Source organism: Ailuropoda melanoleuca, chromosome 15, assembly GCF_002007445.2.
Source record: "Ailuropoda melanoleuca isolate Jingjing chromosome 15, ASM200744v2, whole genome shotgun sequence".
NCBI lineage: Eukaryota > Metazoa > Chordata > Mammalia > Carnivora > Ursidae > Ailuropoda > Ailuropoda melanoleuca.
This window is the reverse complement of record NC_048232.1, coordinates 5,050,476-5,067,885: the sequence shown is the minus strand read 5'-3', so window position 1 is coordinate 5,067,885 and position 17,410 is coordinate 5,050,476. Positions and strand designations below refer to the sequence as shown.

General features: G+C 40.9%; 1 protein-coding gene across 6 annotated transcripts in view; it reads left to right on the top strand.

Moving 5' to 3' along the window:
• The window catches only part of IL15RA (interleukin 15 receptor subunit alpha), a 51,358-nt gene that overhangs the window by 14,890 nt on the left and 19,058 nt on the right, over nucleotides 1-17,410 (top strand). For all 6 annotated transcript variants that reach the window (XM_034643592.1, XM_034643589.1, XM_034643590.1 and 3 more), the window contains exon 2: nucleotides 16,836-17,030. In XM_034643592.1, coding sequence (XP_034499483.1) covers nucleotides 16,836-17,030 — 195 coding nt within the window. The remainder of the gene's footprint in view (nucleotides 1-16,835; nucleotides 17,031-17,410) is intronic.

Here is a 17,410-nt window from a genome sequence, read left to right as displayed (position 1 = left end):
TTGATCTTGGCTCAGGTCTCAATCTCACAGTCATGGGTTCAAGCCCCATGTTGGGCTCCACACTCGGCATGGAGCCTACTTAAAAAAAGGAAGGAAAAAAAGAAATTGTATTCTTCTCTCACATCGTACACAAAAATCAATTGCATAATGACTTAAATTTGAAAGGCAAAAATATAAAACTCCTAGAAGAAAAAGCAGGAGAATCTCTTTATAACCTTGAGTTAGGGAAAACCTCTTGAGTAAGACACTAAAACTGTAATCTTAAATGTAAAACACTGATAAATTTCACTACATTCAAATTTTTAAATTTCTATTCATCCAAATGTACCAAAAAGAAAATAAAGACAATCCATTATCTGGGAGAAGGTATTTGTAACTTATCCAAATAACAAAAAAATTAGTATAAAAAGTACACAAAAAATATAATAAGAAACAAAAGACACCTAATAGAAAAACTGACAAAAACATACAGGCATGCTATTGATTAAAAACATACATGGTTCATAAACACATCAAAAGCTGCTCAACCTCGCTGATAACAGGGAAATGCAAATTAAGTCCCATGACATACCAAGTCATATACACCAGTTTGACAAAAATTAAGACAGACAAATGTTAGCAAGGTTGTGGAAAAATACCTCACCTACTGCTGGTAGAAGTGTAAATGGGTACAGTCACTTTGGAAAACAATTTGATATTATCTAGCAAAATTGATAATGTGCACGTGCTATATCCCAGCAATCCCATTGCTAAGAAAATACCATAGAGAAACTCTCACATGCACCGAGAGAGAAATACAAGAATATGCCTAGCATTATTATTTGTAATAGCAAAAACACTGGAACTAATCCAAATGCCTAACAATAGTAAAAATGGATAAACTATGGAATATCCATACAATACTTTAATACCTAAAGTGGATGCACTCCAGCTACGTGCATCAGCATAAATAAAAAACACAACACTGTGTGAGAAGCATAGTAGAGAAGAATATATGTAACATGATTCTACTTATAAAAATTCAGAAACATAAAAAGTAGATACTATATTACTTGGGACTAAAAGCAAAGTCATGATTATTACAAACATCAGCATAGTGTTCATTTCTTGGGGAGATAAAGGGGAGGCATGCAGCTGCAGAAGGCACTCAAGTGGCCTCTAAGTTAGTGGTGATATTCTATTTCTTAAGCTGATATTCTATTTCTTAAGCTCATATACATGAGGCTTCATTTATAATTAATCCTTAAGCTGTTTATATATTTTATATACTTTTGTATTTGTGATTTACACTATAAGAAGTGTTTTAGGCACGTACAGAAGAGGAAGAGGGTGCTGAGCAGGAGGGGACTCAAACAGCCAACCTTCTCAAATACAAATTCTGTAACTGATTATTGACTCACTCTGGTAAAATACTTGTCAGCAATAAGTGGATTTAATCAACTGCAAATTATCAACATTCAGACATTTATTCAAAAAATCCATAGAGAAACTAAAAATCAAATTATAGCCTGCTAAAGAGAAATGAGTGAACTAAAAGATAAGTCTGAAGATATTACTCAGAGTATAGCACAGAGAAACAGATGGTGAATCAGATAATTTAAAGATATGAAGGACAGAGCTATGGAATGAATGTATCCCTCCAAATTCATATGTTGAACCCCTAATCCTGAATGTGATGATATTTGGAGGTGGGGCATTTGGAAGGTAATTCCTTTTAGACGAGGTCATAAGGGTGCAACCATGATGGGATTAGTGTCCTTAAAAGAAGAGGAAAAGCCCCAGAGGTCTCTTTTTCTTCACCATGTGAGAATAAACAAGAAGGCAGTGGTCTGTAAACCACGAAGTGGGCCCTCACTAGGACCCAACCATGCTGGCACCTTATCTTGGACTTCCAAGCTCTAGAACTAAGAGAAAAAAATATTTGTTGTCACCCAGTCTATGGTATTTTCTTATAGCAGCCTGAACTAAGACAAATAGAATAAGGACCATGATTGGGGTTCCAAAAGATGGTAATAGGGACAATGATGAAGAGGACATAAGGAGATAATGGCTGAGTATTTTCCAGAAATGTCAAAGCCATCAAAGACACCAAAGGTCAAATCTGGGAAACACCACCAAGCAAGATAAACAAAAAGAAACCCATACCAAGAGCCACTGTGATGACCCTGCGGGGTACCCAACCAAAGAGGAGATCTTAAGGGTCCTGAGAGAAGAGACAAATTGCTGACAAATAAACAGTAATTAGACACACGGTGGGCTTCTTAGTAAAACACCAATACTAAAAGCTAGAAAGCATCGAAGTGCTGAGGAGAAAAACCATCTGTGTAGAATTTATTCAAAACAGTCGGGTGAACTAGGATTCTGGGAAGATGGTACAGTAGGAAGTATAGGGAATCTGTGTCCTCACCTGGACAATGGTGGCACTGGCAGAAGCTGTCTCATAGAACTATTTTGGAAATCTGGAATCCATTGAAAGCTTGCAACTTCCAGGGGAGACTTGGAAGGTAAACAGTGGTCAGTTTCAGCTCTTTACAAAGGAGCAGCCACCCATCCGCCACCCCCAGCCACATGGCAGGCAGCTGCGTATGTGTTCCTGGAGCAGCCTGCACACAGCTTGCGGGAGCCAGGGCAGGGCAAAAAGGACCCTGTCCTATAAATATCAGGGATCCGTGCTGTGATTGCTGATTGGTGCTTCTGATCACAGACATGCTGCCAAAGAGGTGGGAAGCCATTGTTGCTGCACCTCTCCCTATTGTTGCAAGCCCCTCCAAAACCAGGTGAAGTGACTTCCAGGGGCATTTAGAGAGCCAGCACCCTTCTTCCCCCCCCTTCTTTTTTTCCTCTTTTTGGGAGCCAGACATTAAAGACTAGGACATTCATAAACTGCATATTCAGGGGAAAATAGAAAGTGACCACGCAAGCTCAGAGAAACGTTTAGAAAGGACCTGAGTAGACCTTAAGATTATACCTCAGGCTTACCCTTGGCACAGTGACACCCTGCAACAATCAAAAGAATAAATAAATAAATAAATAAATAAATAAATAAATAAATAAATAACAGCAAACCCAGAGATATGGGCAAAACTGGTTTCCAGAGTTACCACATTATTAGATTTAAATGTTTGGTTTTCAATAAAATAAAGTCACAAGTCATAGAAAGAAACAGAAAAGTACGACCCAGTCAAAAGAAAGAAATAAATCAACAGAAATTGTCCCTGAAAAAGACTAGATGGCAGATATACTAGACGAAGACTTAAAACACCTGTCTTAAAGATGTTCAGGGAACTAAAGGAAGATGTGGAGTAAGTCAAAGAAAATGAAGTATGAACAAAACGGAAATATCAACAGAGAGGGAAAACCTGAAAAGAAATCAAAACCAAATTCAGGAGCTGAAATGTATAATAACTCAAATGACAACTTCACTAGAGAGATTCAAAGGCAGATTTGAACATGTAGAAGAAGAATTAACAAATTTGAAGATGGAAACCACAGAAATTATCAAGTCTGAGAAGAAGAAAGAAAAAAGGTTGAAAAAAGGTAAACAGAGCCTAAGGGTCCTATGGGACACCATCAAGAGACCAACATTGTGTGAGTCTTAAAAGAAGAAGTAAGAGAGAAAGGAGCAGAGAGAATATTTGAATAAATAAAGGCTGTAAATTTCCCAAATTTGATGAAAGACATGAAATAAACCTCCAAGAAACTCAATTAACTTCAAGTAAGATGAACTCAGAGACCTTCACCAAGACACAAGAGAATCAAACTTTCAAAAGCCAGGGCCAAAGAGAGAATCTTGAAAGCAGCAAGAGAGAAGCAAACCTCATACACAAGGGATTCCCCAATAAGATTATCAGCATATTTCTCATCAAAAACTTTGGAGGCCAGAAGGCAGTAGACCAATATATTCACAATGCTAAAAGAAAAGAACTGCCAACCAAGAATTCTATATCCAGAAAAACTGTCCTTCAAAAGTCAGGGAGAGATGAAGACATTCTCAGATAAGCAAAAGCTGAGGGAGTTTACTACCACTGGACCTGACCTGCAATATATGCTCAGAGTCCTGCAAGGCAAAACAGAAGGACACTAGACCATAGCTTGAAGCTGTATGGAGAAATAAAGATCTCAATAAAGGTAAATTCATGGGCAATTATTAAAGCTGGTATTACTGAACAATGGTTTGTAACTGTACTTTTTGTTTTCTACATGATTTAAGAGACAAATATATTTAATGAAAAAAATTATTATAAAAGGTAATATTAGTGTAACATTGGTTTGTAACTCCAAATCTTGTTTTCTACATAAATTAAGCGACTAATGCATTTTGAAAAATTATTAGCTTATGTCTCGGGGCACACAATGTATAAAGATGTGATTATGTGACATTAACAATAGTGATGGAGCTATAAAAGAGGAGAGTTTTTATCTGTCATTGAGGTTAAGTTGGTGTGAATCCAAATTAGAGTGTGATAACTTTAGGATGTTAAATGTAATCCCCATGGTAACCACAAATAAAATAGCTATAGAACATACACAAAAGAAATTAAGAAATTTAAACATTTTATGACATCATATTGACGAAACATAAAAAAAGACAGTAATGCAGAAAATGAGGGGCAAAAAAGCTGTAAGGCACATAGAAAACAAAGAGTTAAATGACAGAATTAAGTCCCTCCTTATCAATACTTTAAATGTAAATGGATTAAACTCTTTAATGGAAAAACAGAGATTGGCAAAACACACACACACACACACACACACACACACACACACGCACACCATCTGATTATGTGCTGTTTACAAGAGACAAACTTAAGATCCTAGGACACAAACAGATTAAAAGTTAAAAGACACAAAAAGATATTCCATGAAAACAGCAACAAAAAGACAGTAGGGATGGCTATACTAACTAATATCAGACAAAACAGACTTTAAATCAAAAAAGTTTAGAGACAAAAAAGGACATTATATATTAATATAAGATTCGATATAGCAAGAAAATATAACATTTATAAATGTTTATGTATCTAATAACAGACCACCAAAATATATAGTCTTTTTAATCCACATGGCACAGTTTCCAGGATGGACCATATGTTAGGCCACAAATTATGTCTCAATAGATTTAAAAAGACAGATAGTATACAAAGTATCTAATCTGATCATAGCAGGATGAAGTTAGAAATCAATAACAGAAGGAAAACTAGAAAGTTCACAAAATTGTGGAATGAGACAATACACTTTTAAACAACCAAAAGATCAAAGAAGAAATCACAGGGAAATTAGAAAATATTTAGAGATGAATGAAAAGGAAAACGTACATACCAAAGCTATGGAACACAGAAAAGTAGAGCTAAGGGGGAAATTTATAGCTATCCATGCGTACATTAAAAAATAAGAAAGATCTAAAGTCAACAACCTAACTTTATACCTGAAGGCACTAGAAAAAGAACAAACGAAACCCAAAGTTAGCAAAAGGAAGGAAATAACAAAGATTACAGCAGAGATAAATGAAGTAGAGAATAGAAAAACAAGAAAATCAATGAAACCAAAAGTTGGTTCTTTAAAAAGATCAACCAAATTGACTAACTTTTAGCTAGATGAACTAAGAAAAAAAAAGAGATGACTTAAATAACTAAAATCAGAAATGAAAGTGGGGACATTATTACCAATTCTATAGAACTGAAAAGGATTATAAGAGTACTATGGACAATTGTACACAAATAATTGGATAACCTAGATGAAATGGACAAATCCCTAGAAACACAATACCTACCAAGAAGGTAGAAAAAATTAAAGAGGAGGGAACATTTCCTTACTCAGTCTGAGGCCAGCATTACCCTGATACCAAGGCCAGATAAGGAAACTGTAAGAACAGAACATTACAGACCAATATCTTGTATGAATATTGATGCAAAAATCCTTAACAAAATACTAGTAAACTGAATTCAGCAATATGATCCTTTTAACATGATCATACACCATGACCAAGTGGGATCTATTCCTGGAATGCAAAGATGGTTCAACCTATGATACTTGATCAGTGTAATATTAACACCCCATTAATAGAATGAAGGGAGAAAAGCACATGAGCATCTCAACTGATGCAGAAAAAGAATTTGACAAAATTCAACACCCTTTCATGATGAAACAAAACACTCAAAATACTAGGAATAGAAGGAAATTTCATCAACATATAAAAGCCATACATAAAAACCCACGGTGAACATTATATTTGGTGGTGAAAGACTGAAAATCAGGAACAAGGCAAGGATGCCTGCTTTCACCACGTCTACTCGGCATAGCACTGAACAACCACAGCAGTGAGGCAAAGAAAAAAAATAAAAGGCACCTAAATTGGAAAGGAAGAAGTAAAATTACCTCTGTTTGCTGATGGTATGATCTTGTATGTAGGAAACTTTAAAATTCCACAAAAACTGTTAGAACTAATACATTAATTCAGTAAAGTAGCAGGATATAAAGTCAACATACAAAAAATCAGTTGCATTTCTATACATTAACAGTGAACAATCTGGAAGAAGATTAAGAAACAATTCCATTTTCAATAGCACCAAAAATGATAAAATACTTAGGAATACACTTAACCAAGGAGCTGAAAGACCTGTGCAATGAAAACTACCAAGCATAGCTGAAAGAAATGAAAGAAGACACAAATAAATGGAAACACATCCCATGGTCACGGATTGAAAGATCTGATGTTATTAAAATGTCAATACTATCCAAAGTGATCTACAGATTAATCCAATTCCTATCAAAATCCCAATGATGTCTTTTGCAGAAATAGAAAAACCCATCCTAAAATTTATATGGAATCTCAAGGTACCCCAAATAGCCAAAACAATCTTGAAAAACAAAACTAGAGGGCTCACACACCCTGATTTCAAAACTTACTACAGAACTAGAGTAATCACAACAGTGTGGTATGGGCATTAAGACAGACATACAAATGAATGAACTAGACTAGAGAGCCCAGAAATAAACCATCACATATATGGCAAAATGATTTTTGACAAGGGTGTCAAGACCAATCATTTGGGAAAGAACAGTCTTTTTAACAAAGTGCTGGGGAAACTGGACATCCACATGCAAAATAATGAAGTTGGTACCTTACATAATACCGTATGCAAAAATTAACACAAAATGGGTAAAAGACCTAAATACAAGACCTAAAAAAATAAAACTCTTAGAAGAAAACATAGGACTAAAGCTTCATGACACTGGATTTGCAATGATTTCCTGGATATGACACCAAAGACAAATTGGACTTCGTGAAAATTCAAAAATTTAAAAATTTTGTGCATCAAAAGACCCTATCTAGAGAGTAAAATCAAGCCACAGAATGGGAGAAAAATACCTGCAAATCTTATATCTGATAAGGGATTAACATCCAGAATGTACAGAAAGCCCCTAAAACTCAACAACAACAAAACAAACAGACCAATTCAAAAATGGGCAAAGAACTTGAATAGATATTTCCCCAAAGAAGATATAAAAATGGCAGTAAGTACATGAAAAGATTCTAATCACTAGGGGGATGCAAATCAAAAGTGCAATGACATACATCTCATACCCATTAAGATGACTACTAACAACAACACAAACAAGAGGATGTAGAGAAAAGGAGCCCGTGTGCATTGTTGGCAGGAGGGCAAACCGGCACAGCCACTGTGGAGAACGGTATAGCAGTTCCTCGAAAAGTCAAAAATAGAATTACCCTATGATCCAGCAATTGCACCTTGGGTATACACCCAAACGATTTAAAAGTAGGGTCTCAGAGAGCTATTTATACAGCCATGTGCATAGCAGCCTTGTTCACAACAGCCAAAACATGTTATCAATCCAAGTGTGCATCAACAAATGAACGATGGATAATCAAAATATGGTATATACATAACAATGGAATATTAGTCAGCCTTTAAAAGAAAGGAAATTATGTAATATTTGTAGCATATATGGATTGTGCTAAGGACAATATTCTTAAGTGAAATAGGTACACAAAGACAAATACAGTTTCATGCAAGATGTCTTTGCAATCCCCCCCAAAATGGACTGGTCTTGGAAGTAACTGTATGTGTGGTATTTGGGGTGAGGTAAGGGTTCTTAGATTCTCCGTCCCTTCTAAAGTTTCAGAATAACCCATGTTAGGGGCCAAGGCTGAGAGCTTGACTTTGTGATCTCACAAGTTCCTCCAGGCCCAAGACAATGATGCCGGCAGCATCAAAGAGCAAACTTGGCAGAAGGAAGGAAAGGGGTAGGTAAGGAAAAACCAGTTAAACATACTCCTACCAGCTAAATCCAGTCTTTGCCTAGCCTTTCCCTCTGGGACTTCTTGTCTCTCGCGTCCTCTGGCGTCACTGATTTGTGGCTGGATGCAGACTGTCCAGTCACCAATGACGTAATATTACCTGAGTGGTCCAAAGGTCCATGGTCAATCCGGGCTTCCTTGGCAGGAAGGAACATTTTATCATAGAGCAGAGTCTAGTATTTTTATGGGACTATGTGCTCTGGTCTACTGTTAAATATTTCTAGAGTGGAGTGTTTTATGATCGTTCCTCCCCGTTCCACCCCACCCTCCATCTCTAAGTATTTTCCCATCTATGTTAACATAGAGCAAAGCACCACAAACACAGATCTAAGATTTTGGTAGCATGGAGCTAAACCCATGGTACTACCAAGCAAAACACCCACACACACACAGACACACACATGTGCACAGTGGGTGGGTACGTTTTTTAGATGGAGGTGGGGGAATTGGATCCAATTAAAAACTATTAGACCAGACATTCAGAAGAACACATCAGGAGGAACCTGTAAAAGAAATCTTCATTGATGGTATCAATACCATAGAAAGGTATGAATAAGCAGTTATTAATAAGTTCAAGAGAAGCTTTAAATCCACACTGGAAAGTAACTTGATGTGATGCTGGAAGGCTCTGCACCTGTGAATGCCATATAGCATGGTTCCATGTGGCACGGGCCATGCTTCCCACAGCCTCACCGCCACCTGAAACTGGTTAGAAATGCAGATTCTCAGGCCCTGCCCCAGACCTACTGACTCAGGAGCTCTGCGGGGAGGGCCCAGCCCTCTGGGGTTTAACCAACCCTCCAGGTGGTTCTACTGTACGCTCCCATTTAGGGATCACTGACAGAGAGGGCCCGAGATGAAGATGAAGGCAGTGGGGAGCAGAGCTGCTGTAGCAGAACGAGGACTCGAATATGGCCGTGATGACCCCACACACCAAGCCAAAGCTGCAGTCACAATACCAAATGTAGAGAGAGCGCAGACACTAGTCTTAGACCCTGGAGATGGAAGGAGGAACTCTAAACGGTGCAAAGAGGGGACAAGAAAAAAGGGAAAGGAGGCACTCTGAAAACCACAAGCAGGGAGATAATTCAAGAACATTTTCCTGACTAAATTATAATCTTGGCCTGAGCGGTCAAAGGCTCTTAGAGTTTCCTTTGAGAGCAATCCTAGGTGCCTGGGTGGCTCAGCCCTGCTTGTGCTCTCTCTCTCTCTCTGTATCAAATAAATAAATAAAATCTTAAAAAAAAAAAAAAAAGCAATCCTCGAAGAAAGGGACCCAAGAGTCATTCACCAAGTGGTTTTGTTTGTTACATACTGCTTATTTTTTAACTTATTTATTCTGATGCAACCTCAAACTTAGAGTAAAACTGCAAAAACAGAAGAGACCTCTGGATAGCCTTCACTCAGATTCACCAACTGTTTACATTTTGCCCCAGTGCTTTTAACATCCCCCATCTCTAACCATGTATATTTATTCCACGTGTACTTTTTCCTCTAACGCATTTGAAAGTAAGTTGGAGACATTATGCTCCTTTATGCCTAAATATTCAGTGTATATTTCCAAAGACTACATTCTCTAACATACCTTCCTAAAACACAACACTCTCACATAACCACAGAACGATTATCAAAAATCAGGAAATTTAACCTTGACACAACAGTATTATCTAATACTCAGACCATATTCAAATTTTGTCTGTTGTCCCAGTAATGCCCTTGTTCACCCTAATTCTGGATCTAATCCAGGGCCACAGGTAGCATTTCCTTGCCATGTCTCTTTAACCTCTTTCAGTCCGGAATATTTCCTCTGCCTTTCCTTTTCTCTCTCTTCTTCTTTTCTTTTCTTTTCTTTTTTCTTCCTTCCTTTCTTTCTTTCTTTTTCTTTCTTTCTTTCTTTCTTTCTTTCTTTCTTTCTTTCTTTCTTTCTTTCTCTTTCCCCCTTTCTCCCTTCCTTCCTCTCTTCCTTTCCTTCCTTTCCTTCCTTCCTTTCTCCCTTCCTTCCTTCCTTTCTTTGAGAAAGAGAGCCTGTGTGCCCATGAGTGGGGGAGGGGAAGGGCAGAGGGAGGGAGAAAATCCCAAGCAGGCTCCACACCCAGCGTGGAATCTGACATGGGGCTTCATCCTACAACCCTGAGATCATGACCCAAGCCGAAATCAAGAGTCAGACACCTGGGGTGCCTGGGTGGCTCAGTCAGTTAAGTGTCTGACTCTTGGTTTCAGCCCAGGTCATGATCTCAGGTCCTGAGATTGAGCCCCAGGTCCGGCTCCATGCTCATTGAGTAGTCTAGCTTGTCTCTCTCCCTCTGCTCCTCCCCCTGTGCTCTCTCTCTCTCATAAATAAATAAAATCTTTAAAAAAAAAAAAAAGAGTCGGACACAACCAACGGAGCCACCCAGGCGACCCCCTTACCTTTCCTGATCTCTAATACAGGCTGTTTTTCAGAGTATCCCTCAATTTAGGTTCATCTAGTGTTTCCTCATGATTAGATTCAGATTATGGATCTGGGGGAGAAATACCACAGGTGTGATGTTGTATCCTTCTCAGTGAATCATATCAGGAGGCACATGAAATTAATTTGTCCCAAGATTAGTGATTGTACACAGGTTCACTGGGCACCATGCAGGGAAGGGGATTCAGGGAAATGTGTGTCCAGCTTAGCTAAACTGACGCTGTGCAATCGGCCACCTATATAAATATCTGTTCCTTATCAAACTTCAATCCGTTCATTCTAGCATCCATTGTTTCTTCTCTAACTCCATCATTCCTTCTATGTTAATTAGCTTTACACTGTAAGGAGCGCTTTCTCTTCTCCCCTGCTCACTTATTCATTTATTTATTTATATTAGTACAGACTAATGGAGTTTTGTTTTAGCTTGTTCCACAATCTGTTAGGCTTTTTATTTCCCTCGATACTCAAGTGGTCCCAGATGTGGCCAGTGAGAGCCAGTTCAACCTTCTCACTATATCCTTTTGACGATGTCGCCATCTTTCTTTGACTATTTCCTTACTTTCTAGTACAACAAGATATTCAAGGCTCATCTTTTGATCTTTTAAAAGATCAAAATGCCAGACACCTGGGTGGCTCAGTCAGTTAAACGTCTGACTCTTGATTTCAGCTCAGGTCATGATCTCAGGGCCATGAGATTGAGCCCCGTGTCAGGCTTCACACTGGGCATGAGGCCTGCTTAAGAGTCCCTCTCTCCATCTCCCTCTGGCCCTCCCCATGTGTGCACTCTCTCTCTCTCTCAATAAATAAAATCTTTAAAAGTAAATAAAGAAATAAAATAAATAAAAAATCAAAATGCTTTCCCCAACCTAGCCCTGGAATCAGCCTTTTGTCTAAGAAGCCATGGTTTCTTTTGGTGGAGACCAAGATCTGGGCACCAGGTATGCTCACCGTTAATGTGTCATTGCTTCTAGGCATCGTAAGTGGACGGAGCTAGAGCACACACACATGCACACACACTTGCACAACACATTGCCCTGTACAGACCTATGTGCACACACACGTGAACACACATACGATGATGACATACTGATACCTCCAACCCCAGTTCTCTTCTAACACCATAGGGTACATTCTAGTCATCCTTTCCCCTGATCCATAGTTCAACTTCTTCCTCTAACAGAGAGAAACCTGGACTGTGTTTGTCTTTCTCATTGATGACAACTGATTCCTACGGATTACCAAGAAGAAAGAAAGCTTTGACAGCGACTTTAGACCTTTGCCCTCAGATTTAACAGCAGAGATGGGCTTCGGAGGAGAATGTGTGGAGGCTATAAGCCTGTCGCTGTTTACTCAGTATCTGTCCCCGCTTGCTTTTCCTTTTAAAACAGGGGTTCTCGACTGTGCGCATAGCATGCCTCCTGTGAATGCTTTCCTATTTGGTGAGTCCCACTCACTGTTGCTAAAGTCAATACACCTGCAAGGACAACCATGTTTGGCAGAGGGGTGTTGAGCCGAGAGGGGTGCTATTTGCTAGGAATCAAAGGTGAGGGGGATAAGTCAAGCCATCACAAAGAAGATTGCACAGTTACTGAAATGTGTAAGAACTTTGAATTCTCATATACTCAATAAACTGTCCCACACACAGAGCCACCAGCTCCAAGGGACAACCACATGAGTCACACGCTAGCGCTGGTGCCCTTCTGTGGTAGCCGCGATTCTTTATAACTCTGGCTGACACAGTCGCCATTTAAGTCCTCCTGAGTGACCGGTCACAAGTGTTTTATTTCAAAGTGTGCCACAAATGCTGAAAGTTGAAAACCACCATTCCAAATGGAAGAGAGTATTTCAAGACTCAGCAGAGGTGGAAGAATTTGCTGACAAAAGTCCCAAATCTGGAAACAACACAGAAAACAGTAGAGACTGAAAAAAATGTGAGAGAGGGAAGATCAGTAGATTCAGAATGTTATTTGAAATTAAAATGGAACTTGAGGCCTACCTGCTGAATAAAAATTTTTGGAAGGGATTCAGGCGAAGAGGATACAACCCAAAGACCAGATTTGGGCGGGGGGGTGGGTTGGGGGTAAAGGATATAAATCTAAGCAGATAGATTTCTTCCCTCTTCTATTGACTTTGTTTATAGAAATAGTAAGAAAATAATGGTTTTAGAAAACTCATAAGTTAAAATGAAGATTGTCTTATGACTTCGCTGCAAATGAAAAGAAAATGTTCGAGTCTGTTCTAACAGTCACGTGAATGAAGAGAGAACACTGAGACTATTAGAACAGCACAGATGTATATTATATTGTACAAAATGTGAGATTCGAGGCCGATGGGATTTAAAAAGAAAAGTCAATGGTTGGATTAAGAACAAAAATCAAACAATCCATTTCCCTTCTTGAGACCAGGAAGAACAAACTAAGGCCTGGGCTCTCCTGACCCAGGGGGCTGTCATAGCTCTGGTAGGCTCAGGTAGGAGACATGCTGGGATCTCAGCCAGGAGAGCCCACAGGGAAGGCCTTCCTGAAGGAGATGGGGAGAATCGGACAGCTGACCCACCTGTGGGCTGGTTGATCTGCAGGCTGCCATGCCCTTACAGTAGACTGTTCTGACCATATTCTGAATTTGGAGGTGGATTCCTCCAAAATATCTGAAGAGACTCACCCAGCCAGTGGGACGTGGCATAAGGGGTCCAGGCAGTGAGTAGGTGTCCTGGTGATTCTGATAGTCATTCTTGGACATCTAAACCTAAGCCAGCGGCCGGGCAGTGTGGCAATCCAGGGACTGCTCTCTGGAGGAAAAGATGGGCAGGACCTGGGCAGGGGGGTCAGAGCCCTAGTCCCAAAAGCTAGGGTTTCTAGGAAGAGACAGGCCAACTCACAGGAAGCAGGTTAGAAGGAAGGAGAAAGCTGCCCTTTGGGGGCCCATGGCCAGTCAAGGCTGACCCCAGATCCTGCCCAACCCAAAGAAGGCTCAGGTTGCTGGAAAGCAGACACAGACACTATTTGGGTAAATCAGACAAGCGTGGCCTATTTGAAGAATACAGAAGGAAACCAGCCCCAATTAGAACACCCAGGTTAAGATCAGAGACGTTACATTTTCCAGGATGGATGGGGATTCATGTTCCAGAAGCCAAATCCTCACTGTGACATGCAGAGCTGCAGAAGATGGTCGCATTTTCCAGAATCTGGCCCCCTCAGACCTAGCACCAAGGTCTAATGTGGGTAGGTGATGGAGCTCACCTCATCCACTTGGGGTTTGGACTGTTTACCGTACTTGCAGGTAGCTCGGTCATCAGACTTTCAGACTAGAACTGTCTGCTCCTGGTGCATTCCAGAACCCAGACATGAGGAGACAGAACTTCGCCAGGTGTCATACCCACAAGCCATGAGACCAGCTCTAGGGCTTATCCTGCAGATTTACTGAGCACCTATCTGTAGAAATGCCACAAAAATAAAATGAATGTACATGACCGGGCAGGTCCCAGGACATTGCTTTTAGCTAGAAAGTTTCATAGTGAGGAAAATCGTGGGGTCTAAATCTTGCTCAAATCTTTCAACTTCTAATTAGAAGGAAGGGGACATTTTTAACACAGTTGTACAGGTTAGAGAAAACTTGACTCATTCTAGCTCTAGCTCTTACCTTCTTTTGGTGACATTCTTCTGATAAAAGGTATCACTTGGCACGCACTTTGTCACATCCACAGTCTGCTGGGAGTGACTCGGTGGGGGGGGGGCGTTTGTCTCCCTAAAGGGGGTCCAGAATCCTCCCAGATGACCTTGCAAACCTTCTCGCCTTCAATTTTTCCCCAAGCTGGCTTCACTTGCTCAGAAAAAGGCAAAAATTCCTAATTCTAGAATCTCCTGCATTTCTCACATTCAATGTAGCAGGGAACATATAATAACCAAAGCACTGAACACCCCCACTAGGCAGGATTTATCCCTCTCCTGTCCTAGGCTCAAGATTTCTGAGTTCCTGTGGCAGGGTACTTTAAAATCTCCCAGCCCCTACTTTTCTATTATGAAGTATTTCATATATTTAAAACAGTGTATACAGGCACAACTAATATTCTGCCAGTCCTCATCAGTGTGCCCTTTCATCTGTGGCCAGTGGTCACCCCACCCCCGTCCCAATTATTGCCAGCAGCTATCTAGGTGGCACTCCTTATTAAATACTTTAATTTTCACCTCAGCATATATTAATATATGAAAAGGAATAATAAACATCTATGTACAAAGTGGCTGAAGAAACGGGGCATTGCAAAAACTTTCAAAAGCATTTTAATTTATTTTTTATTTAAAAAAAGTTTTAGGGGTGCCTGGGTGGCTCAGTTGTTAAGCGTCTGCCTTCGGCTCAGGGCGTGATCCTGGCATTCTGGGATCAAGCCCCGCATCAGGCTCCTCTGCTGGGAGCCTGCGTCTTCCTCTCCCACTCCCCCTGCTTGTGTTCCCTCTCTCTGACTGTCTCTCTCTGTCAAATAAATAAATAAAATCTTTAAAAAATAAAAATTAAAAAAGTTTTAAAGATGTTATTTATTTGAGAGAGAGAGAGTGAGAGAGAGTGCACAAGTGAGAGGCAGAGGGAGAAGCAGACTCTGGCTGAGCAGGAAGCCTGATGCGGGACTTGATCCCAGGACCCTGGGATCATGACCTGAGCCGAAGGCAGACGCTTCACCCACTGAGCCACCCAGGGGCCCCGCAAAAGCATTTTTAACAGGTAAAACATTTGCATCACTAAAAACTCAGAAAGTATGAAAAGGCAAAAAAAAAAAAAAAGTATGAAAAGGCATTCAGTAAAAAGTCTCTCCCAGGGCATCTCTCAGCAGCCTCCTCCAGTGTGAACAGTCTCTTGCATTCTTTCAGAGATTTTATGGATAGGCAAAAATTGTGTATTGGAACCATTCCTTCTTTTTTCACTGATGGTAGCATATGAAACACAGGGTTCTGTTCCTTTTCTTCCTAACCTAACAGTGTATCTTGGAGATCTTTCCGCTTTGGTGCCTAAAGAGCTTTCTTCATCGATTGGAAAGAGCTGGGGGGTACCTCTTTGCAGGGTAGCTGTATTGTAATTTACTAAATTAGTCTCCTGCTGACCACATACAAGGTAATTTATAGGTCCTGGCTATCACGGTCAATAGCTTTGTACATACTCACTTCATAAATGTACTAGTATATCTGTAAGGTAAAGTCTTGGAAGTGAAATTGCTGGGGTAAAGGGCACGCGCATACTAAGCATCATTCTCTGAACAACTCTTTCTTGAACACCTTCCCTTGCCAGCTATTGTACGAGGCTCAGAGAAGCCCGTGTTGGCCCCCGCCTCCAACGCTCAAAGTGCAGGTGATGAGACACAGCCATTCCATCATCTCATTGTCTTACAACCATGGGAGTGGCTGGCTACACAGGGAGAGAACGCAGAACTGTGGGACCCGGCTGACTGGGTGGGGCGGGGGAGGGGAGGGGGAGAGGAGGGAAGGCTCTCCTGAGAAAGTCATGTTCATGTGAGGAAGGATGGCAGGAGATGGGCTGGGGAGAGCAGTGGGCATGGTCAGTGGCCTAGGGGCACCGAAGGCCAGTGTGGCCACAGGGAAGAGCAGCGGGCAACCAGGAAGGAGTGAAGTCATCCAGTGTGCATTTCTGAAGATGACTGGCTGTATTACAGAAATGGGTTAAAGTTTTCACAGAGAACAGGCAGGGAGACCAATTCAAAGACTGCTGCTTTCCAGCAGGAGAACGCAGAGGCCCGGCTGGATGGGGCCAAAGAGACAGAGAAGGTGAGAGACTGATGGGGAGTGAAGGGAAGGGAGAGGGGTTTACTCGGATGACTCCCCAGTCCCTAGCCATGCTGGCTGGTGAGCACTTAAGACAAGGCTGCTGGAAGGCTTCTAAATGATGAGAGCCCTTACCAACCATTTTCCACATGATTAGAATCTAGGGCGTATCCTAAGGGGCCCCTTGGAAAGCCAGACCCTGGCTGTAAAGGCACGAAGTGCCGCCCAAGTTGCCCTGGAGAACACCTTCTGAACAAGCTGAAATGTGTTCATCTCTCCTGTCTTATCTGTACCCTCGCAGGCATCACATGCCCTCCTCCCAAGTCCGTCGAACATGCAGACATCCGGGTCAAGAGTTACAAAGTGAGCTCCAGGGAGCGGTACACGTGTAACTCTGGCTTCAAGCGTAAAGCTGGGACATCCAGTCTGACTGAATGCGTGCTCAATGAGACCACCAATATTGCCCACTGGACAATTCCCAATCTCAAGTGCATCAGTAAGTAGCCATCCCTGCAAGTCTCTCCATCCCGCTTCCCAAAGCCCCACAGAGCCGAGCTATAGTGTGGGAAGCTGAATGGGCCCATCTCTGGGGGACAAGACATTTGTGTTGAGGTCTGAGGCTAAATAAACCAATGGGCCCCGAAACAACACCCCTGGGAGTTGAAAATACATAGGCTTCAGGGTCACACAATTTTGGGTTCCTTGAGCAAGGGCCTTACCATCTTGGAAATCTTTGTTCCTCATCTAGAAAATGAACGTGATGTCAACACTGTGGGTTGTAGCAGCATAAAGTGAAACCTGGACAATATTAACTATAGCCATCCCTCATTTTGTTGCGTTTTGCTTTATTGCACTTTACACATAATTGTGTTTTTT